General features: G+C 39.9%; 1 protein-coding gene and 2 pseudogenes across 5 annotated transcripts in view; 2 read left to right on the top strand and 1 right to left on the bottom strand.

Annotated features, from left to right (window-relative positions):
- Nucleotides 1–22,811, bottom strand: part of LOC110055800 (adhesion G protein-coupled receptor L4-like) — a 40,188-nt gene that overhangs the window by 13,478 nt on the left and 3,899 nt on the right. Inside the window, exons 2-6 of one of the 5 annotated variants that reach the window (XM_089272129.1) lie at nt 16,514–16,600; nt 12,521–12,634; nt 6,086–6,199; nt 784–1,127; nt 203–262 (exon numbers count right to left, since the gene is read on the bottom strand). In XM_089272129.1, coding sequence (XP_089128255.1) covers nt 203–262; nt 784–1,127; nt 6,086–6,199; nt 12,521–12,634; nt 16,514–16,600 — 719 coding nt within the window. Of the gene's footprint in view, nt 1–202; nt 263–783; nt 1,128–3,588; nt 5,837–6,085; nt 6,200–12,520; nt 12,635–16,513; nt 16,601–22,811 lie in introns of those variants that run through there. The other 4 variants (XR_016201675.1, XR_016201676.1, XM_089272126.1 and 1 more) reach the window with 4 other exon arrangements.
- On the top strand, nt 6,350–8,515 carry LOC149104396 (uncharacterized; annotated as a pseudogene).
- Nucleotides 12,785–14,950, top strand: LOC110069249 (uncharacterized; annotated as a pseudogene).

Genomic DNA, 22,811 nt, shown 5'->3' with positions numbered 1-22,811 from the left:
AAAAGGGAAAAATAATCGAAAGCTTGTGAGTTGACTTGGGCTGCGCCCTTGTCAACTATCACGAGATAGAAATCTCGAGCTCGTAATCTAATTGTTTAATATAACCTATTTAAAGTTTCGTCATCAACTAATCAGAAGCTACTTATTTTGTTAAATATATTGAGGTTGGTTGCCAAAAAGGTTTACTAGAAACTGATTATACCTGTAAGGAATCTTCTTCCTTGGGGTCTGTTCTGTTAAACGCAGAAATAACGTTTCTCACCTAGAATGAAGATAACCGATTGAAGTAAGTTGGCATTCTACCTGACATGACTTCTAGTTGTGGGACAAAAGATAAGGCATGACTTGTCTTGAGGAAAGGCAAAATGGAACACACCTAGGAAATAGGAGATTTGAACTCCCTAGCATTCAATTTTGGCATTCATGAGGAAAAAAAGAAGGTTGCAGGAGTTGTTGACACCATCTTCTTATAATGTGCGAACTATTTAAACTGATAAGCATCCTGCAAACGATAACGTCAGGTGCAGATTCAAGGGCTTTACAATGTAAGGATAGGCAATTTGAATAACTCAAGTCGTGATCCCATGTATAAAATGGGTAAAGTCCTTAAAAGAGTATAAAATGCATTGGGCATGCACTCTGCATTTTAGCTATATAGCGACAAATGTCATGGAAACAACGTTATTAAAAAGACAAAATTGAGTAATGAGGTTGTTTAAAGAATAACCAGAATGTTCACAGTTGTGCAGGTATTTGTGAAACAGTGCTGGAATCTGTACGTACCAATTCTTCGGTCCCAGAGATGTTTTGTGATTTATCGCTAGAATCCTTTGATGCTGTTGTTGATGATGCTACTGATGGTATTACCGTTGCTGTTACTGGCATTCCTGCCAGTGATGACGATCTCGTAGATACTGATGCTGGTGGTGATGATGACGATGGTGATGTAGTTGATACTGTTACTGATGGTGCTACAGATGGCGTTGATGTTGATGATAATGATGCCGATGATTGTGAAATTAATGATGCCGTGATTTCTGATGATGTCACTGATGAAAATGGTGTTATTGTTCTTGATGATGATAATAGTGATGATGATGCTGGTGTTGTTTGTAATAGTGAGCTTTCTGAATGAGGGTGTAAAATAAACGTCAGAATACAGTCAAACAAAAATAAGAAGCATTCATCTTGTATATTATGTACAATGTATGTTTAGCACTGCTGCATGAGTTGGTCCCTTATCAAACTTGTGGATGGTGTAGAGTAGTCATACTAGCCTACATAACAGGCGTATTTTTTTGCGTATTTTAGGCGAACAGAGGCGAAAGCGAGGCGAGCGGGAAGCGTGAGTCGCGCTCAAGGGGAAGAGCGCGAAAAAAAATAACGCCTGTACGCAGTGGTAATCATGCCGCGTTGTGGGCCAAATCTACAAACTTCCAAGGTCTTGTTTTCATCCCTAAAACGGAGAAATTACGTCTTTGGGACTTAAAATGGAAAGAGAAAACACAAATCAATGTTTAGGTGGCCTTAGAGTAGAATATCAAGGTTTACAGAGTCCTCAAACCTTTCTGTTGAAGAATTTTTCCTTCAACCACCGCGTTGAGTTTTGATAACAGATCGCAGATTTAAAGCAGCTTCCTGGACTTTAGAAAGCAAAAATGGTAATGTGCAGTATCACTTCAAAGTTGAATGCAACTTCTGGAACGATTGGTAAGGCCAAAGCCGATAAAATGACTGCAAAAGCTGTCGGTAAAAACTCAAGCTTTCGCTTTAGCGTGAAAATTTATTTGAACATGCGGTTCATGCAGCGATAAACGTCTGCGAAATTTTGAACACTTTTTGCTTGTGGACAGGTTTCTTTGCCTCATCTATATCTTCGATGAAAATTTATTGCTACTGAACTTCCTGTCACGTTTCTTTCCTTTGGTTGCCTTTACTTGAGAATTTTAGATTTTAAAAGTGAACAGTATTTTTGCGCGCTGGATTTCTGCATAATTAATTTACAGCGACCTCCGCGGTTTGTTTGTTTAGTTTATTCGCTTCGTTTAAATATGTTTGTTTGAGTCTTATTCTGATGTTGAGCTGTGTTTTGTCCATTGTCACGCAAGGGTGATAACCTCGCCTTCATGTCGATACCTTATTAGCATAAGGGATGACGTCATCACGTCACGTGATAATTGATGGATGTGTGTCACGCAAAAAGAAATATGACGCCAGACATTTGACATTTTTTAAACAACTCTATTTCACAAAAATGTCTCTCGTGTTTTAATTTTTGTTGATTGTTTCAATGACCTCAAGCACAATCACTTTATTGGTTTGGCGCAGTAATAATGTCGGAAAAGATAAAAGAAAAATGCGAGGCAGACGTTTTATTATATTTCACGTAGTGAAATGTAAATAAGACAAATTAGTTCGAGTCTCGTTTGTTTAAGGGGATTAGCAAAACAGAAAGAGAAAAATGGTTGGCAGTGGGAAGTCTTGTATTTGCATTATACTGTATAAAAATATTTTATATCAAGTATTGACTTGGAACAATGGACAGCACATTTGAAATCACATGCTTAAAGTTTAGAGTGGCTGAAATTGAAGAATTGTTCAAAATTAAAGAGAAATGAATAAGGGAATTTGAGGAAAAGAACAGAAACATGGAGAAAATAACAGAGAAAAAGCCTCCACGCACAACCTTACAAAAACAGCCTTTCTCTCAAATACTCTCCAATTGGCTCGCACACACAAACACACACACACACACATACACACACACACACACGCATGCATTTATTTAGTTGAAAATTCAGGGCACGTGGTCACCAGGACCCGTACACGTCCCGATTGTAATAAAAGATATTTTTTTGCGAAATGAAGTTGTTCAATAAAATGCCACTGTCTGGCGTTATTTTTCATTTTACATGACGTGACGTGATGACATCATACGTTATGCTAATTAGGTCTAGACATGAAGGCGAGGTTAACACTCTTGCGTAACGATGGTCCAATCAGCTCAACATCAGATGGAGGTTTTTGGGTCCAACGGAGCCCACATGACTACTGCATAGAAAAAACGTCTCCCAACGGCTGATGCAAAACGTGAAGTACTGGTTTACGTAATTGACCGCATATTAACTTCACTTCATTGGTTTAAAAAAGCTGCTACCACGTGGGACACCTTTTATTTATCGTTTGTGCCATAATAATTTACACTATCATACAAAGTTGTTTTCTCTGTAGCGTTATTTTATATATTTTTTTTGTGGATTATTATAACGTGACCGACTGTCTGCATAACAACGATAATATATTCTGGACCTATATAGCGATAATAAATCACAGCTGGACCAATAAAAATCCTCAAGCAATACTAGAGAACTTCTGCTCGTACATAGGATTTCACGCTCGGAGGCTCTGGGCTCTGAAAGACAGTCGCAAATCGAATAGTCTTTCTTTTTGGGGGGGGGGGGGAGGGGGGAGAAAATTACTTCAATTTGAGTTATTTTGCTCTATTTACTTTTTTTCTCTACATTTTGATCCACTTTGGTCTTAGTGAGACCCTTGCAACAACGCAGACGCATTTGGCCAGCTACTCACCAGTGTAAAAATGGTAAAATTTCGAGAATGTCGTTGGCGCTTTAGTGGAGGTAATAACATTTTTGGTGCAGAAACATTTACCACCTTGGCAAGTCTGGTCACTTCGCCTCCCGTTGCAGTTCAGAGTACATTTCCCAGTGTTATTATTACACGTCTGGTCGCAGCGTTCTCTGTTACATTCCAGACTACATTCACCACCTTGGCAAGTCCGGTCACACCTTAATTTGCCGTTACAGTTCAGAGTACATTTCCCATTGTTATTATAACACGTCTGCTCGCAGCTTTTTCTGTTGCATTCCAGACTACAATCACTCTTGCTGCAAATCTGCACACAATTTTTTCTGTTGCAATATTGACTAGACACCTGGGCATTGTTGCAAGTCTGTTCGAAGTGTTGGCCGTCACATTTCAGATCACATTTTTCACCGTCGCATGTCTGTATACATTTTGGTCCGCTGCAGTTCAGTGAACATTGATTGTTCTGAGTGCAGTTGAACATTCTAACTAAATTTAACGTCTTTATGCAAATGCAGTCAATGTACCATGTCATGTTACAGAATAGAAACAGTCGTGAACATGTTTTCTATTCCTTAATTATAACATAGAGAGGACCCTTCGCTCGCTCTGATCGGTCAAAGACCCATGTTTTATCAGAGTATAAAACATAGAAAAAGCGTGTTTTATTGTTTTTAGATACATTACCTCTAGTCAAAATTTTTGCTAGGGATGGCGAAAAACATTTTCTTTGAAGAAATATATGATGGAGTTCTCTGCGAAGCAGCAGAAAGTTTTGAACACGAGATTAATATAACAAATAAAGAAGAAGAAGCAAAAGCAGTTGAAAGGTGGCGTTTTGTCGAGCTATCGAAGGACGACCTCGACGTTATCGTTGACCGTGCCGTAGCACAAGCCACCAAGAACACAACAAAATGGGGAGTGAAACTATTTGAAGGTGAGCACAAAACAATAAAAAATTAAACCTTTTCAACTGAAAGTCATTTATTATAATTTTCTGTACATTTGCAACAATTTAAGCAACAAGCTAGAAACCTATACACCGCAACGATAAACGAAGTAGCTGAACAGCTACATGTACAAAACATAAACAATTTACAAGAAAACTTTGGTGTTCTGTGTGAATAAAAATAGGCTCAATGTAATTTTTTCAGACTGATGTAATGAGAGAGGTGTGGATAAAAAGCTTTCTGAGCTGAGTGACATGGAACTGGACCAGGTTTTGCGGCGATTTTATGCCGAAGTCCGGGCGAGAGATGGCGAATTATACAGTCGCTCCTCATAACTGGCCATGCGGTTCTTAAACAGCCCTCCACACAATAGAGGCATAAAAATATCAAAAGGTGAGGCCTTTCAGTTGTCTAATAAAATGCTCAATCCCAAAATTAAGGTCCAGAAGAAGGACGGCAAAGAGAATATAAAACATAAGCCAGCCATACCTCCAAGAGATCTCTGACGATGTCTGGTATGAAAATTGCCTGCGAACAGGCGTCTGGCGAGGACCGAAAAAACATTCGCAAGCGAGAAGCAGAAGAATGAGCGAAGCCATCGGAGCGGGACAGGGACAAGTCCAAGATATCAGGCGCATGTTTTTTTCCGCAGTAGTTATCTCTTTGTATGAAAGGGTATTGCTACAGAATATTACAAAATATTGGATGTGAGAATGTTACGGTACAACATTTTGGAGTATGTATGCGTGTATGTGTGTGTGTGTGCTCTTGCATGTCTTTTTTCTTATTTTCTCTTCTTATTTGACCCAAATAAATAATCACTTTAAGTCACTAAGGATGGCTTCCCTGTTTTATTAGCCCATAAAGGTTATTTCGGCAGCCATGTAATCTTTTTATTTTAACTTATTTTTGTTCGTATAATTTCTAATTTCTAGCCAAATACAAATAAAGTTGTTGTTGTAGTAAGAATTAAAAATTGTTGACACTGACTAAAATCTTTTTGTGTGAACGTTTCGGTTAAAAATACTACAATCTTCATCAACATAAATGGCGTACGAATGTAAATGAGTGTTTTTTAGGAGCCGCGGGAAACGTCACTTGAATTGCCGAGGGCCTTGTAAATGTCAGGAATGCAAATGTGCTCATTAACGGCATTCGGCTCGCGAATTGAGTGTCACGCTTCTAAAAATAATCTTTTTGACCATTAAGAACAGCGGTCACTGATGATCTTGACATTGTCAAGGTCCTCTAAGTTTCTTTGCCTTCACTTTTTAGTGTCATAGCTTAAAACTCCCGCCCCCGCCCTGTCCCAAAACACCAGACACAACGTCTAATTCATAAATGTGTCCAGAGTTAAGTAAATTATACTCCAAAGAAGTACCTGTGGAGTTTCTCTTGCAAAATTGCACTTGAACTTCGCTCAGAGCTATTATTTTAATAAGTTTTGACAAACTGTACTCTAGGTCTCGTGATTCTTTTTACGAATGATGCATGCAACTTCTCCAAAGAATTTCAGGAATAAAGACACTAACCTGTTTGACACTGGGTCCCTCTGAATCCCGGTACACAGGTACAGTGGAACCCATTTACTCGGTCGGTGCAGGTTCTACCATTTAGACATGGGTTGCTAACGCACTCATCGATATCTGATTCGAAACGAAAATAACAATTAAAACGAATAATAAACACGTCATTTCATATTCTATCAAAAGGTCTTGTTAAGGTGGCTCGATAGGCTTAAAATCGAAATTTTTTTGTATGTTTTGATTTTGTGTTTTAAGATATCTTTAGCCATTTGACTTTCATAAAAGCTACATTTTTTCGCCAACTTGTCTATGATTTTACATAAATTTGAGAGTTTTATCCATTTTGTGATTGGTAACCATGGAAACCAATGTCGTTTATGCGTTGTTTTTGCCCGAAAAAGGGCGATTTTCTAGTTTGATTTCAGCCTCATTCTATCCCATGCTATATTGGAGACTGGTAACAAGTTTGCGTAGATAGGGGACACTTCATTTCGATCACACGGTGTAGTTTGAGGGAGAAAACGCGCAAGCGACCGAGGGTGAGTGTTTACAATTCAGTGGTGAAATCTTTTCAGTAAAATCATGCCTCCAACGAAAGAACGCAGTCGAAAAAGGAAAAAGAGAAGATTTACTGGTAACCAGTACAAAAAAAAAAAAAAAAAAAATTCATCAACTACAACTGTTCCAGTTCGAGAAGAATCGACCGAGGAAAGCGACGAGTCGAGTGGAGATGCCGAAGGTGTGAAATTCGAAAATTTCAAGTCGTTGCCAGCTTCAGAGCGTAAAACGGAGACGCAGACAGATGATTCTTCAGAGGAATTCAGTAAAACTGAAGGTGAAAATCTCCAAGGTTTTAAATTTGTTGATATCTGTGTCCTTGCCTCGGTATTCGAGTCGTTGCAATGCCCTTCCTGCAAACAGGGAATTCTTTCTCTCGAGGAAGATGAAGAGGCTAAAATGGGCTTAGCTTCCCTTCTTATTTTGAAGTGTACCAAAGGAAAATGTTCCTTTTCTCATTCATTTTATACTTCTACCAAAGTGCCTAATAAACAAGCTTTCGAGGTAAACAGAAAAACGGTTTTAGCTATGAGAAACATTGGTGTGGGTCACCAAGGACTTGTAAAGTCTACGTGTGTGATGAACATGTTACCTCCCATGAATGAGAACTCGCACCGTGATCATGTGAAAGCTCTGCGAGATGCAACCGAATCTGTTGCTAAAGAGAGCATGTCTAGAGCTGCCAGCGAAGTCAAAGAGTTTTATGAGCCCAGCGAAGAAAGCCTCTATGATATTGCAGTGTCAGGAGATGGAACATGGAGGAAGAGAGGGTTTTCGTCATCGTGTGGAGTAATACAGCAATGTCAACAATCACTGGCAAGGCTCTAGACTGTGAGGTAATGTCCGAAGAATGCAAGCAGTGTGTGCAGTGGATGGGGAAAGAGAGATCATCTGAATTTGAAGAGTGGTGGGAACAACTTCAACATCAATGCTGTGCGAATTTTGAAGGGTCCTCTGGATCAATGGATGCCACTGGATTGCTAAACATTTTTCAAAGGTCTATTGAAAAATATGGAATACGATACGTTAAATTCCTTGGAGATGGCGACAGCAAGGCGCACAAACTCTTACTTCAAGAGGCTGTGTATGGCAATGTTGAGGTCCAAAAACTTGAATGTGTGGGCCATGTCCAGAAGCGGTTGGGTTCACGCCTACGTTCATTGAAAAAGAGACTGGGGAAGACTCCTTTAGAGGACGGCAAACCAGTTGGTGGCAAAGGGAGGCTGACGGAAAACCGAATAGACAAACTGCAAGTGTGTTTTGGAAAGGCCATCAGGCAGAACACTCACAGTATCAGAGCAGTGCAGACTGCAGTCATGCCCATTGGCATCATAGTAAATCAACCGATGACAACACAAATCATGGCCTATGCCCGGAGGGAGCGAATTCCTGGTGTGGGTTCCAAAGGGACATTGCTATAGGAACTACTGACTATGTACACAAAGACCCAATACCAGAGGCTGTGGCAAATGTCATTCTGCCAACTTTTGAAGCCCTCAGCGAGGAGAGCCTTCTGTCAAAAGGCATGCTTGGCACACAAAACCAAAATGAAAGTATCAATGGACTGATTTGGCAACGTGCTACCAAAGAGACACACGCAAGTTTGCCTACAGTTGAAACGGCAACCTTTTTGGGAGTAGCCCATTTCAATGATGGCTCAATGTCCTTGCTTTCTGTCATAAAACAGCCTGGAATTGTGCCCGGAGTCCACTGCATGAAAGCTTGTAGAAAACTAGACAGTGACCGGATCCGCCATTCTCGTAGAAAAAGTGGGGAGGCTGCCAAGAAACGGCGAAAACAGCTAAGGAAATGGAAAAAGGACATATTGATTCTTTAGAAGCAAATGAAGGACCATCCTACGTGTCTGGGGCCTTCTAAATGTTTCTGTTTCTAATTTAGTTTTACTAACTTTAAGCCTTATTTTCTGAAATATGCAAATTTTCAGGATTTTGAACACTGGGAACACTCTTTTAAAAAAAGTATATGAGCAAATGATTTGAAATTTTTAGATTGTCTTTAGGATAGCAAGAGCTGTGAAATGAGCCACTTTTGTGTTGAACTGACCGGTATTATATGAGTTGCTGGCTGTGAGCCTCAAGTAATAGAAGGTAAATTTTTCATGTTGATGTAAATGGTCGGAAAAGATAAAAGAAAAATGCGAGGCAGACGTTTTATTATATTTCACGTAGTGAAATGTAAATAAGACAAATTAGTTCGAGTCTCGTTTGTTTAAGGGGATTAGCAAAACAGAAAGAGAAAAATGGTTGGCAGTGGGAAGTCTTGTATTTGCATTATACTGTATAAAAATATTTTATATCAAGTATTGACTTGGAACAATGGACAGCACATTTGAAATCACATGCTTAAAGTTTAGAGTGGCTGAAATTGAAGAATTGTTCAAAATTAAAGAGAAATGAATAAGGGAATTTGAGGAAAAGAACAGAAACATGGAGAAAATAACAGAGAAAAAGCCTCCACGCACAACCTTACAAAAACAGCCTTTCTCTCAAATACTCTCCAATTGGCTCGCACACACAAACACACACACACACACATACACACACACACACACGCATGCATTTATTTAGTTGAAAATTCAGGGCACGTGGTCACCAGGACCCGTACACGTCCCGATTGTAATAAAAGATATTTTTTTGCGAAATGAAGTTGTTCAATAAAATGCCACTGTCTGGCGTTATTTTTCATTTTACATGACGTGACGTGATGACATCATACGTTATGCTAATTAGGTCTAGACATGAAGGCGAGGTTAACACTCTTGCGTAACGATGGTCCAATCAGCTCAACATCAGATGGAGGTTTTTGGGTCCAACGGAGCCCACATGACTACTGCATAGAAAAAACGTCTCCCAACGGCTGATGCAAAACGTGAAGTACTGGTTTACGTAATTGACCGCATATTAACTTCACTTCATTGGTTTAAAAAAGCTGCTACCACGTGGGACACCTTTTATTTATCGTTTGTGCCATAATAATTTACACTATCATACAAAGTTGTTTTCTCTGTAGCGTTATTTTATATATTTTTTTTGTGGATTATTATAACGTGACCGACTGTCTGCATAACAACGATAATATATTCTGGACCTATATAGCGATAATAAATCACAGCTGGACCAATAAAAATCCTCAAGCAATACTAGAGAACTTCTGCTCGTACATAGGATTTCACGCTCGGAGGCTCTGGGCTCTGAAAGACAGTCGCAAATCGAATAGTCTTTCTTTTTGGGGGGGGGGGGAGGGGGGAGAAAATTACTTCAATTTGAGTTATTTTGCTCTATTTACTTTTTTTCTCTACATTTTGATCCACTTTGGTCTTAGTGAGACCCTTGCAACAACGCAGACGCATTTGGCCAGCTACTCACCAGTGTAAAAATGGTAAAATTTCGAGAATGTCGTTGGCGCTTTAGTGGAGGTAATAACATTTTTGGTGCAGAAACATTTACCACCTTGGCAAGTCTGGTCACTTCGCCTCCCGTTGCAGTTCAGAGTACATTTCCCAGTGTTATTATTACACGTCTGGTCGCAGCGTTCTCTGTTACATTCCAGACTACATTCACCACCTTGGCAAGTCCGGTCACACCTTAATTTGCCGTTACAGTTCAGAGTACATTTCCCATTGTTATTATAACACGTCTGCTCGCAGCTTTTTCTGTTGCATTCCAGACTACAATCACTCTTGCTGCAAATCTGCACACAATTTTTTCTGTTGCAATATTGACTAGACACCTGGGCATTGTTGCAAGTCTGTTCGAAGTGTTGGCCGTCACATTTCAGATCACATTTTTCACCGTCGCATGTCTGTATACATTTTGGTCCGCTGCAGTTCAGTGAACATTGATTGTTCTGAGTGCAGTTGAACATTCTAACTAAATTTAACGTCTTTATGCAAATGCAGTCAATGTACCATGTCATGTTACAGAATAGAAACAGTCGTGAACATGTTTTCTATTCCTTAATTATAACATAGAGAGGACCCTTCGCTCGCTCTGATCGGTCAAAGACCCATGTTTTATCAGAGTATAAAACATAGAAAAAGCGTGTTTTATTGTTTTTAGATACATTACCTCTAGTCAAAATTTTTGCTAGGGATGGCGAAAAACATTTTCTTTGAAGAAATATATGATGGAGTTCTCTGCGAAGCAGCAGAAAGTTTTGAACACGAGATTAATATAACAAATAAAGAAGAAGAAGCAAAAGCAGTTGAAAGGTGGCGTTTTGTCGAGCTATCGAAGGACGACCTCGACGTTATCGTTGACCGTGCCGTAGCACAAGCCACCAAGAACACAACAAAATGGGGAGTGAAACTATTTGAAGGTGAGCACAAAACAATAAAAAATTAAACCTTTTCAACTGAAAGTCATTTATTATAATTTTCTGTACATTTGCAACAATTTAAGCAACAAGCTAGAAACCTATACACCGCAACGATAAACGAAGTAGCTGAACAGCTACATGTACAAAACATAAACAATTTACAAGAAAACTTTGGTGTTCTGTGTGAATAAAAATAGGCTCAATGTAATTTTTTCAGACTGATGTAATGAGAGAGGTGTGGATAAAAAGCTTTCTGAGCTGAGTGACATGGAACTGGACCAGGTTTTGCGGCGATTTTATGCCGAAGTCCGGGCGAGAGATGGCGAATTATACAGTCGCTCCTCATAACTGGCCATGCGGTTCTTAAACAGCCCTCCACACAATAGAGGCATAAAAATATCAAAAGGTGAGGCCTTTCAGTTGTCTAATAAAATGCTCAATCCCAAAATTAAGGTCCAGAAGAAGGACGGCAAAGAGAATATAAAACATAAGCCAGCCATACCTCCAAGAGATCTCTGACGATGTCTGGTATGAAAATTGCCTGCGAACAGGCGTCTGGCGAGGACCGAAAAAACATTCGCAAGCGAGAAGCAGAAGAATGAGCGAAGCCATCGGAGCGGGACAGGGACAAGTCCAAGATATCAGGCGCATGTTTTTTTCCGCAGTAGTTATCTCTTTGTATGAAAGGGTATTGCTACAGAATATTACAAAATATTGGATGTGAGAATGTTACGGTACAACATTTTGGAGTATGTATGCGTGTATGTGTGTGTGTGTGCTCTTGCATGTCTTTTTTCTTATTTTCTCTTCTTATTTGACCCAAATAAATAATCACTTTAAGTCACTAAGGATGGCTTCCCTGTTTTATTAGCCCATAAAGGTTATTTCGGCAGCCATGTAATCTTTTTATTTTAACTTATTTTTGTTCGTATAATTTCTAATTTCTAGCCAAATACAAATAAAGTTGTTGTTGTAGTAAGAATTAAAAATTGTTGACACTGACTAAAATCTTTTTGTGTGAACGTTTCGGTTAAAAATACTACAATCTTCATCAACATAAATGGCGTACGAATGTAAATGAGTGTTTTTTAGGAGCCGCGGGAAACGTCACTTGAATTGCCGAGGGCCTTGTAAATGTCAGGAATGCAAATGTGCTCATTAACGGCATTCGGCTCGCGAATTGAGTGTCACGCTTCTAAAAATAATCTTTTTGACCATTAAGAACAGCGGTCACTGATGATCTTGACATTGTCAAGGTCCTCTAAGTTTCTTTGCCTTCACTTTTTAGTGTCATAGCTTAAAACTCCCGCCCCCGCCCTGTCCCAAAACACCAGACACAACGTCTAATTCATAAATGTGTCCAGAGTTAAGTAAATTATACTCCAAAGAAGTACCTGTGGAGTTTCTCTTGCAAAATTGCACTTGAACTTCGCTCAGAGCTATTATTTTAATAAGTTTTGACAAACTGTACTCTAGGTCTCGTGATTCTTTTTACGAATGATGCATGCAACTTCTCCAAAGAATTTCAGGAATAAAGACACTAACCTGTTTGACACTGGGTCCCTCTGAATCCCGGTACACAGGTACAGTGGAACCCATTTACTCGGTCGGTGCAGGTTCTACCATTTAGACATGGGTTGCTAACGCACTCATCGATATCTGATTCGAAACGAAAATAACAATTAAAACGAATAATAAACACGTCATTTCATATTCTATCAAAAGGTCTTGTTAAGGTGGCTCGATAGGCTTAAAATCGAAATTTTTTTGTATGTTTTGATTTTGTGTTTTAAGATATCTTTAGCCATTTGACTTTCATAAAAGCTACATTTTTTCGCCAACTTGTCTATGATTTTACATAAATTTGAGAGTTTTATCCATTTTGTGATTGGTAACCATGGAAACCAATGTCGTTTATGCGTTGTTTTTGCCCGAAAAAGGGCGATTTTCTAGTTTGATTTCAGCCTCATTCTATCCCATGCTATATTGGAGACTGGTAACAAGTTTGCGTAGATAGGGGACACTTCATTTCGATCACACGGTGTAGTTTGAGGGAGAAAACGCGCAAGCGACCGAGGGTGAGTGTTTACAATTCAGTGGTGAAATCTTTTCAGTAAAATCATGCCTCCAACGAAAGAACGCAGTCGAAAAAGGAAAAAGAGAAGATTTACTGGTAACCAGTACAAAAAAAAAAAAAAAAAAAATTCATCAACTACAACTGTTCCAGTTCGAGAAGAATCGACCGAGGAAAGCGACGAGTCGAGTGGAGATGCCGAAGGTGTGAAATTCGAAAATTTCAAGTCGTTGCCAGCTTCAGAGCGTAAAACGGAGACGCAGACAGATGATTCTTCAGAGGAATTCAGTAAAACTGAAGGTGAAAATCTCCAAGGTTTTAAATTTGTTGATATCTGTGTCCTTGCCTCGGTATTCGAGTCGTTGCAATGCCCTTCCTGCAAACAGGGAATTCTTTCTCTCGAGGAAGATGAAGAGGCTAAAATGGGCTTAGCTTCCCTTCTTATTTTGAAGTGTACCAAAGGAAAATGTTCCTTTTCTCATTCATTTTATACTTCTACCAAAGTGCCTAATAAACAAGCTTTCGAGGTAAACAGAAAAACGGTTTTAGCTATGAGAAACATTGGTGTGGGTCACCAAGGACTTGTAAAGTCTACGTGTGTGATGAACATGTTACCTCCCATGAATGAGAACTCGCACCGTGATCATGTGAAAGCTCTGCGAGATGCAACCGAATCTGTTGCTAAAGAGAGCATGTCTAGAGCTGCCAGCGAAGTCAAAGAGTTTTATGAGCCCAGCGAAGAAAGCCTCTATGATATTGCAGTGTCAGGAGATGGAACATGGAGGAAGAGAGGGTTTTCGTCATCGTGTGGAGTAATACAGCAATGTCAACAATCACTGGCAAGGCTCTAGACTGTGAGGTAATGTCCGAAGAATGCAAGCAGTGTGTGCAGTGGATGGGGAAAGAGAGATCATCTGAATTTGAAGAGTGGTGGGAACAACTTCAACATCAATGCTGTGCGAATTTTGAAGGGTCCTCTGGATCAATGGATGCCACTGGATTGCTAAACATTTTTCAAAGGTCTATTGAAAAATATGGAATACGATACGTTAAATTCCTTGGAGATGGCGACAGCAAGGCGCACAAACTCTTACTTCAAGAGGCTGTGTATGGCAATGTTGAGGTCCAAAAACTTGAATGTGTGGGCCATGTCCAGAAGCGGTTGGGTTCACGCCTACGTTCATTGAAAAAGAGACTGGGGAAGACTCCTTTAGAGGACGGCAAACCAGTTGGTGGCAAAGGGAGGCTGACGGAAAACCGAATAGACAAACTGCAAGTGTGTTTTGGAAAGGCCATCAGGCAGAACACTCACAGTATCAGAGCAGTGCAGACTGCAGTCATGCCCATTGGCATCATAGTAAATCAACCGATGACAACACAAATCATGGCCTATGCCCGGAGGGAGCGAATTCCTGGTGTGGGTTCCAAAGGGACATTGCTATAGGAACTACTGACTATGTACACAAAGACCCAATACCAGAGGCTGTGGCAAATGTCATTCTGCCAACTTTTGAAGCCCTCAGCGAGGAGAGCCTTCTGTCAAAAGGCATGCTTGGCACACAAAACCAAAATGAAAGTATCAATGGACTGATTTGGCAACGTGCTACCAAAGAGACACACGCAAGTTTGCCTACAGTTGAAACGGCAACCTTTTTGGGAGTAGCCCATTTCAATGATGGCTCAATGTCCTTGCTTTCTGTCATAAAACAGCCTGGAATTGTGCCCGGAGTCCACTGCATGAAAGCTTGTAGAAAACTAGACAGTGACCGGATCCGCCATTCTCGTAGAAAAAGTGGGGAGGCTGCCAAGAAACGGCGAAAACAGCTAAGGAAATGGAAAAAGGACATATTGATTCTTTAGAAGCAAATGAAGGACCATCCTACGTGTCTGGGGCCTTCTAAATGTTTCTGTTTCTAATTTAGTTTTACTAACTTTAAGCCTTATTTTCTGAAATATGCAAATTTTCAGGATTTTGAACACTGGGAACACTCTTTTAAAAAAAGTATATGAGCAAATGATTTGAAATTTTTAGATTGTCTTTAGGATAGCAAGAGCTGTGAAATGAGCCACTTTTGTGTTGAACTGACCGGTATTATATGAGTTGCTGGCTGTGAGCCTCAAGTAATAGAAGGTAAATTTTTCATGTTGATGTAAATGGTAACAGATTTTGACTTATTCAAAGTATTGGCATGAAAGTGGTTCATTTCACAGTTCAAAACATTATGAACTTGCACTGAAAATTCGATAGACAAACTGTGTTTCTCGGCTGAGTTATTTGGTTCCCAAAATCTGTTATTTTGGGAGGTACGGAAATGGGTGTGGTCAGATTTGTGGGTGTGTCTCCTCTGGAATTTAAGGAATTCATGTCAAACTTCAGAACTGGAAACTCTAAGCTATGCTACATTCATTGATATAACCTAGATTTTTGTAGTGAGGATCTCATTGGCCATGTAAATGTTACAAAAATGACCATTTTCAGACTATCGAGCCATCGATATCTGATTCGAAATGAAAATAACAATAAAAACGAATAATAAACATGTTATTTCATATTCTATCAAAAGGTCTTGTTAAGCGTAATATAGATTCTCTAAGTTTAAAAGTGCCGTAGTTGCAGTCAGGCATAATAATGGTATTATTATTACTATAATAATACGTATAATATTATTATTATTGCTAATTGTGTGTGTGTGCTTTTACACGTCTTTTTTCGTATTTTGTCTTAATATTTGACCCAAATAAATAATCACTTTAAGTCACTAAGGATGGCTTCCCTGTTTTATTAGCCCATAAAGGTTATTTCGGTAGGCATGTAATCTTTTTATTTCAACTTATTTTTGTTCATATAATTTCTAATTTCTAGCCAAATACAAATAAAGTTGTTGTTGCAGTAAGAATTAAAAATTGTTGACACTGACTAAAACCTTTTTGTGTGAACGTTTCGGTTAAAAGTGCTATAACCTTCTTCAGCATAAATGGCGTACGAATGTAAATGAGTGCTTTGTAGGAGCCGCAGGAAACGTCACTTGAATTGCCTAGGGCCTTGTAAATGTCATGAGTGCAAATGTGCTCATTAATGGCATTCGGCTCGCGAATTGAGTGTCACGCTTCTAAACTAATCTTGTTGAACATTAACTAAGAACAGCGGTCACTGAATAATCTTGACATCGTCAAGGTCCTCTAAGTTTCTTTGCCTTCACTTTTTAGTGTCAAAGCTTAAAAATCCCTCCCCCGCCCTGTCCCAAAACACCAGACACAACGTCCAATTCATAAATGTGTCCGGAGTTAAGTAAATTATACTCCAAAGAAGTACCTGTGGTATTTCTGTAGCAAAATTGCACTTGAACTTCGCTCAGAGCTATTATTTTAATAAGTTATGACAAACTGCACTCCAAGTCTCGTGATTCTTTTTACGACTGTTGCATGCAACTTCTCCAAAAAATTTCAGGAGTAAAAACACTAACCTGTTAGACAATGGGTCCCTGTGAATTTCAGTTTACAGGTGCAGGTTCCACCATTCATACATGGGTTGCTAGCGCACTCATCGATATCTGATTCGAAATGAAAATAACAATTAAAACGAATAATAAACACGTCATTTCATACCCTATCAAAAGGTCTTGTTAAGCGTAATATAGATTCTCTAAGTTTAAAAATGCCGTAGTTGTGGTCAGGCAAAATAATAGTATTATTATTACTATAATAATACGTATAATATTATTATTATTGCTGATTGTGTGTGTATGCGTGTATGTATGTATGAACTCCCTGAAACGTCACTAATATTTGCATTACGTTCAAGTTGGGTAGTAGTGTGATTGACACACCTTTTCTCGTAAATAATCCACATTTATATGGCAAAGCTTAGCCTAATGTAATATATTGTAATATATCTGCCAAGCCGGAGGCTAATGTTGATATAACACAACGTTATGCATGTAATTATCTTAATAATGTTATAAGATTCATAACTTTTGAACAAACTTTGCACTCTCTATGGTAGCTTTTTGCCCGGCGAATAGTGACTCCTGTAATTGGAATTTTCATTTCTGTTTGGTTAGCGTGCATAATCCTAGAATGACTGAGGGCATGAACTTACTTCGAGATTCCTCCGGAACTGATGGTACATTTGACAACGCACCCCGTTGTTTGCAGAAAGTAGCATTCTTGTCTTGACCAATCAGAATAGAGATAGCGGCCATACTTCATAATAAATTACATTACATTAGGCCATCTTCGCTCCTGATGGGGAGCATAGGGGGTCAACCATGGACCTCCACCTAACTCTATTTTTGGCAGTTCTCTTTGCCTCTATCCAAGTGGTATTCCTCTTGGCGAGCTCGTCTTGCACACTTCGCCTTCAGGATTGCTTTGGGCGGCCTCTTCTTCTGAACCCCTGAGGGTTCCACTCGAGGGCGGAACGGGTGATGTTATCCTCAGGCTTCCGTAGTGTACGCCAATCCAATTCCACTTTGTTCTCTTAATGCTTTCTTCTATACAATGTTGTTGTGTCCTTTCCCATAGTTCCTCATTTGAAATGACCTCTGGCCAACGGATATTCAGGATCTTCCTTAAACACTAGTTGATAAATGTCTGCAATTTCTTGATCAGTAGTTACGTCGATTTCCAGGTTTCCGAACCATACAGGAGGGCAGACTTCACGTTCCTATTGAAAATCCTAAGCTTTGTTTGCAATCTGATACATTTTTCCTTCCACACAGGCATAGGCATCGAGAATGTCGATTGCGCGTTCCTTATCCTGGCTGTTATGTCCTCATCAGCTCCACTATAGTTTCATTGATGATGCTTCCCAAATACGTGAACTCCGACACTCTTTCAACAGCTCCCCCATGAAGTTCCAATGTTTCTTGTTGCTTCACGCCAATTCACATCTCTTTTGTTTTCTGGACGTTGATTTTGAGCCCTGCCTGACCACCAATCTCTTGTAATCTTTCTCCGTTAACTTTCATATCAGCTAGTCGGTGTGTTAGTAAGCAAAGATCGTCAGCATAGTCCAAGTCTTCTAGGCGTTGGGTCAGTGACCACTGGGGTCCCAAACATTTACCCTCATAGGTGTTCTTCGACACCCAGTCAAGTACCACAAGAAACAGCAACGGCGAAAGAAGGCATCCCTGTTTCACACCGGTCTTGACCTCGATGGGCTCGGTCGTAGTTCCTCCATGAAGCAATTGGCAAGTAAAGCCTTGATACTGAACCTTAACATGTTAAGTTGATGATTTTATTAGGTATACCGTAATGACGAAGATTCCTCCACATAGCCTCGCTATCCAGGGAATCAAAGACTTTCTCAACATCCACGAATAACAAGTACAGGGGGGATGACCACTCGATCGTTTATTCTGCAATAATCCTCACTGTGGCAATTTGATCGACGCAAGAATGATCCTTTCAAAATCCGGCCTGCACGTCTCTCAGGGCTTTGTCAACAGCCACCTTCATTCGCGTCAATGTGACCCGGGTGAAGACTTCGCTGGGTATTGAGAGCAACATTATTCCCCTCCAGTTACCACACAAACTAAGGCCGCCTTTTTTTGCCAGCTTTACTAGAAGACCTCTCTTCCTGTCGTCTGGAATCTCTTCTTTCTCCCATAAGAAATTTAAAATTCTATGCATTGCTTCCACAGTACAAGGACCTCCCCCCTTCAATGCTTCAGGAGGGTTGTTATCCACCCCTGGAGCTTTGGCATTATTCAGTTGAGTGGGGGCTGTTCTAATTTCTTCTCTGGAAATAGGTCCTGTGTTGATGTTTAGGGGAACGTCTGCAGGTCGGGTATCTGGTAATTGGCTTGGGGCTGGTCTGTTCAGTACGGATTCGAAATGCCTCTTCCATCGCTAAAGTTCATAATAAATGGAGTTAGATAAACCGAGCACTCCCGAGGACACTATTTGCCCATATTAAGATTATTTTACGCAAAGGCAAGCACACAATTTCGCAAAACGCATAAAATTAAAAGCTGATAGCTCTAGACCGGCACCCGTGTAACTCATTCCCTCGACCATTCTTTGTCTTCTTTGTTTCTTTGCTTCTTTGCCTCTTTGCTTCTTTGCTTCTTTACCTCTTTATTTCTTTGCTTCTTGTGCTTGTACTTGTTTGTTCAGGCTTGCTTCTATTAGAAGATATGTTTTCAGTCTCTAAGGATAAACTCTTCCAGGGACTAAGGTTGAAATATTTCGTGAACATGCTGCTTACTTGCATTCTATATTGTGACGTCGGGATCCGGTTGTTTTATTACTGTTCGCAAGCACGGCAGAGTGTTGCTTCTTAATCACGAATATCATATTTATCTTCGTCCAGTTTTTCTTCAGAGACTGCAATAACTTTACTTCGAGAAAGCTATACGTTTTGTCGAGAGACGTTCTTATGTTTCTTGCTTTAATTTGATCGAGCGCAGTCAAAGGAGAAACAACAATTATTACGGGATGAGATTGCGCTGCTCGACGTCTCAAGACGTCCATAGCTAGCTGATTTTGTTAAAGAAGATAGGACATTACTGACTTTCCATATATCCAGTGGGTAAGACGGCAATTAACAACATGGCGACTACAGTAAATTGCCTCGGGACAGACTTGCTCTTAACCAAGACAGACCTGCTTAAAAGCAAGTCTGCCTTAGAACCATTAGATAAACGTCGCAATAGATACTATAATAATTCCTAGAGAAAGCTAACGTCAAGTAGAGACATTGAAGCCCACTTTGTTGAATTTTCCTGTGCTTTCGTTTGATTCATGATTGCATGCCAGCTTTTTTGCTGCGCATGAATAGACAGCTACTCAATAAAAGGTATCCAAATTGATGACTTGAGAGAACAGGTATTTGTAACCATTAGCCAGCGCGGTATCGAAATTATTTAAAATTAAGTATTTTATATACATGAATAATTAGAAATGTAATAAAATTTCGGCTCACAACTTAGAAAACTAGTATGACAACCAGTCGTTTAGTCGGATGGTGAGTGGTCGAAACGACAAGCAAACTGTTTTGAGGTTATTTAATGAAGGGTTAAATACAATAACTGACTGATCATGAAGTCAAATGTGACACGAAGAAGCAACATAGGTTTTCTGAAAAAGTAGGCAAAGACTGAATTAAGTTTACACTTACTTATTATTCGGGATCAATTCAATTCCAGCATCATATTTAAACAAACAAGGTACTTCTTCTGAATTAGTCCAACGCTTAGTAAATAACTTTTGTGGTTAACTTAGACAAACACAAAAGTGAACTTTTCAAAATGAGCGATTCCAAACAATAATTCAGACAGGAATTTAACTTATTTTAGCGGTAATAAAAAATACATTTTTAGGAGTCGGACTTCATGCCTTCTTGTTTGTTGTCTATTTCTAATCTACTTGTATTACTGTAGGTAGTTTGTTGTCATCAAAATTTAGAGCGGACACATGAGAGATTAGCCCTTTGCACCTGTCGGCAATGTGCCCTGTCAATCATAAAGGACAGGTTCCCTTACTTAGCGGTTTCTCGGATGAAAGGACCAGAAATGCCGTCAAAGTAACAAACATACTTGATGTCAAATAGCTTAAAAGGAAAGTGAAAGGAGCGTAGAGGCTTCTATGTCCGGCACAACTTCGGTGAGAAGAAGTCGGAAATGTAATGCCTAAGAAAAGCAGTCGAGTGTTTGCTCGAAGTGGTTTCTAAGGACACAGTGGTCATATAATACGGAACTAAAATACATATTTAAAATCTAGACGAGACCTTTTTGAAGAAAAACGCTTTGGAGCTGCTTGTAGTTTCAAAGATGTTAACATGGATGTAATATAAAACCATTCGTTCATTTACAACCCGGTATTTCTGAAAGCTTCTCATTTCATTGACCTACAGACCGTATCTTATATCATGGAACTCATTCGGTCACAGTTATATCATAAAACATTTGCTTTGTCGTGAAAGGGTAGGATTACTGGCTACTGTTAGAGCTGCTCGAGCAAAGGGTTAAACAAAATTGAATCGATACTTACTCGAAATGAGGATTGACAGCAAGGCTGTGGTCAGCATTTTTACGTTGCCTTTTATCATGGATCAATAACTTTCTTTAGTGTCTTATCAACCAAAACAATTCCTACAAACAGCAACATGCAATATGTCTTTGAGCCGTCCTCAACAGTTTACACCATCTGACCGGCTGCATTGGTAGATGGATATGGGAACTATGGCAGCCTACAAAAGCGGTTACGACGTATTACATCTGTACTTTAGCAATTAAGATGTAAGATAAATGGATGTCATGTTCGTGTCGGCAAAATGTGCAGAAGAACACGTGCTAAACCCGGTTAGGTGAAGTGTTTTTGTCATTAAAGAAGATAGCTGTTGATGATTAGTACTTTCGAATACGGGAACACGAAGAATGCCATGCTCTCCGTGTCAGAATAGCCATAAAGAATGGTCACTGTTAATGGCCCAATGTAACAAGTGTAGTTAGGGACACATTATACGGCTATACACTCCACTGATTAACGAAAGCTTAACATAATCAAAGTGGCTGTGAGCCACTGAACTCGGATAATGATTTATGAAAGGCTGAGAATGGAGTTTTTGTATCAATTAAATAAAGCGAGTCCATTCATAGCTTATGTCCTAACGTCCTCCTATCCTATCCTATATCTCTTTATGCCATAAGGCACATAAGGCTTTGACATTCTCTTTCCAACCACTACGGTTTGTTGCGAGGTTTCTAACATTCGCCCATGACTGCCACCCAGCTGTTTTCCTTTCATCTTCAACCATTCTCCTCCATGTTGTTTTGGGTCGACCAGGCCTTTTTTCCCTTCTGGCCTCCATTCCAGAGCTGTGATGCAATGTTCCTCTTTGTCTTTCCTCATTATATGTCCAATCCAATTCCATCTTCTACGTCTGATTTCATCGCTCGTTCTGTTCACTCCTGTGTTCTCCTGAATTTGTTGGTGGGAGATGGTCTGAGGCCACCTTATTCTTAAAATCCTCTTCATGCACTTGTATTGGAAACCGTCCAGCTTCTTTGCTTCTGTTTTCGTAAGTTTCCAAGCTTCACAGCCATACATCAAAACTGACCTAACAATTCCAATTTCCAGTCCTGGTTTCGAGCTTCGGATTCACGATCGAAGCTGTCGGCTTCTGGACTTCCTTTCGGCTTTGACCCAAATGCGTCATTCTGCTACTGTGAGCCCTCGTCGTTTCACCAATGTTGGTAGCAATTTGAATGTCTTCCGTTTCTGTAATAAACTTGTTTTTACGGGAGTGGGTTATCAACCCCCAGCCCAACCCCCAACCTAGGGGACCAGGGAGGTCACACTTCGTCTGGCCTCTACCCTTCGACCTGTTCGGCATGGGTGACCCTACCAGGGGTACAAGACTCCAGCCGACATAGCTCAAGGGGTCACTGAGACACACAAACCATCCCACCGCGATAAGGTGGTGATCTCGTGGGATGGTATGTCCTAACGTAGTCGCTCAAAATTAAGTTTAGATCGAGTTGTGCAGTCTCCCGCTACTCCAGCTCCCTTGAGTGACGAATGACGCCATTGTCGAACATTCAAACAGATCCACGAATGAACAAATGAGAAACATTACCAGAAAAACAATAATTCACCTCCGCTTGAACGAGGTCAGCGACGACTTATTTGAACGATAAGCTGGAACCAGCCATAGACTCGTAAGACTTTCGCGCGACTCTATTTACATGAGCCTGCTGTTTTAACAACCCGACGTTTTTGTAGAAAGTAATATAATAAATATGTTACGCTGTACTT

Source organism: Orbicella faveolata, unplaced genomic scaffold, assembly GCF_042242905.1.
Source record: "Orbicella faveolata isolate gen_17 unplaced genomic scaffold, um_ofav_v1 contig_34, whole genome shotgun sequence".
Classification (NCBI taxonomy): Eukaryota; Metazoa; Cnidaria; class Anthozoa; order Scleractinia; family Merulinidae; genus Orbicella; species Orbicella faveolata.
The sequence above is the reverse complement of the archived record's forward strand: the minus strand, read 5'-3'. Positions and strand labels throughout refer to the sequence as shown.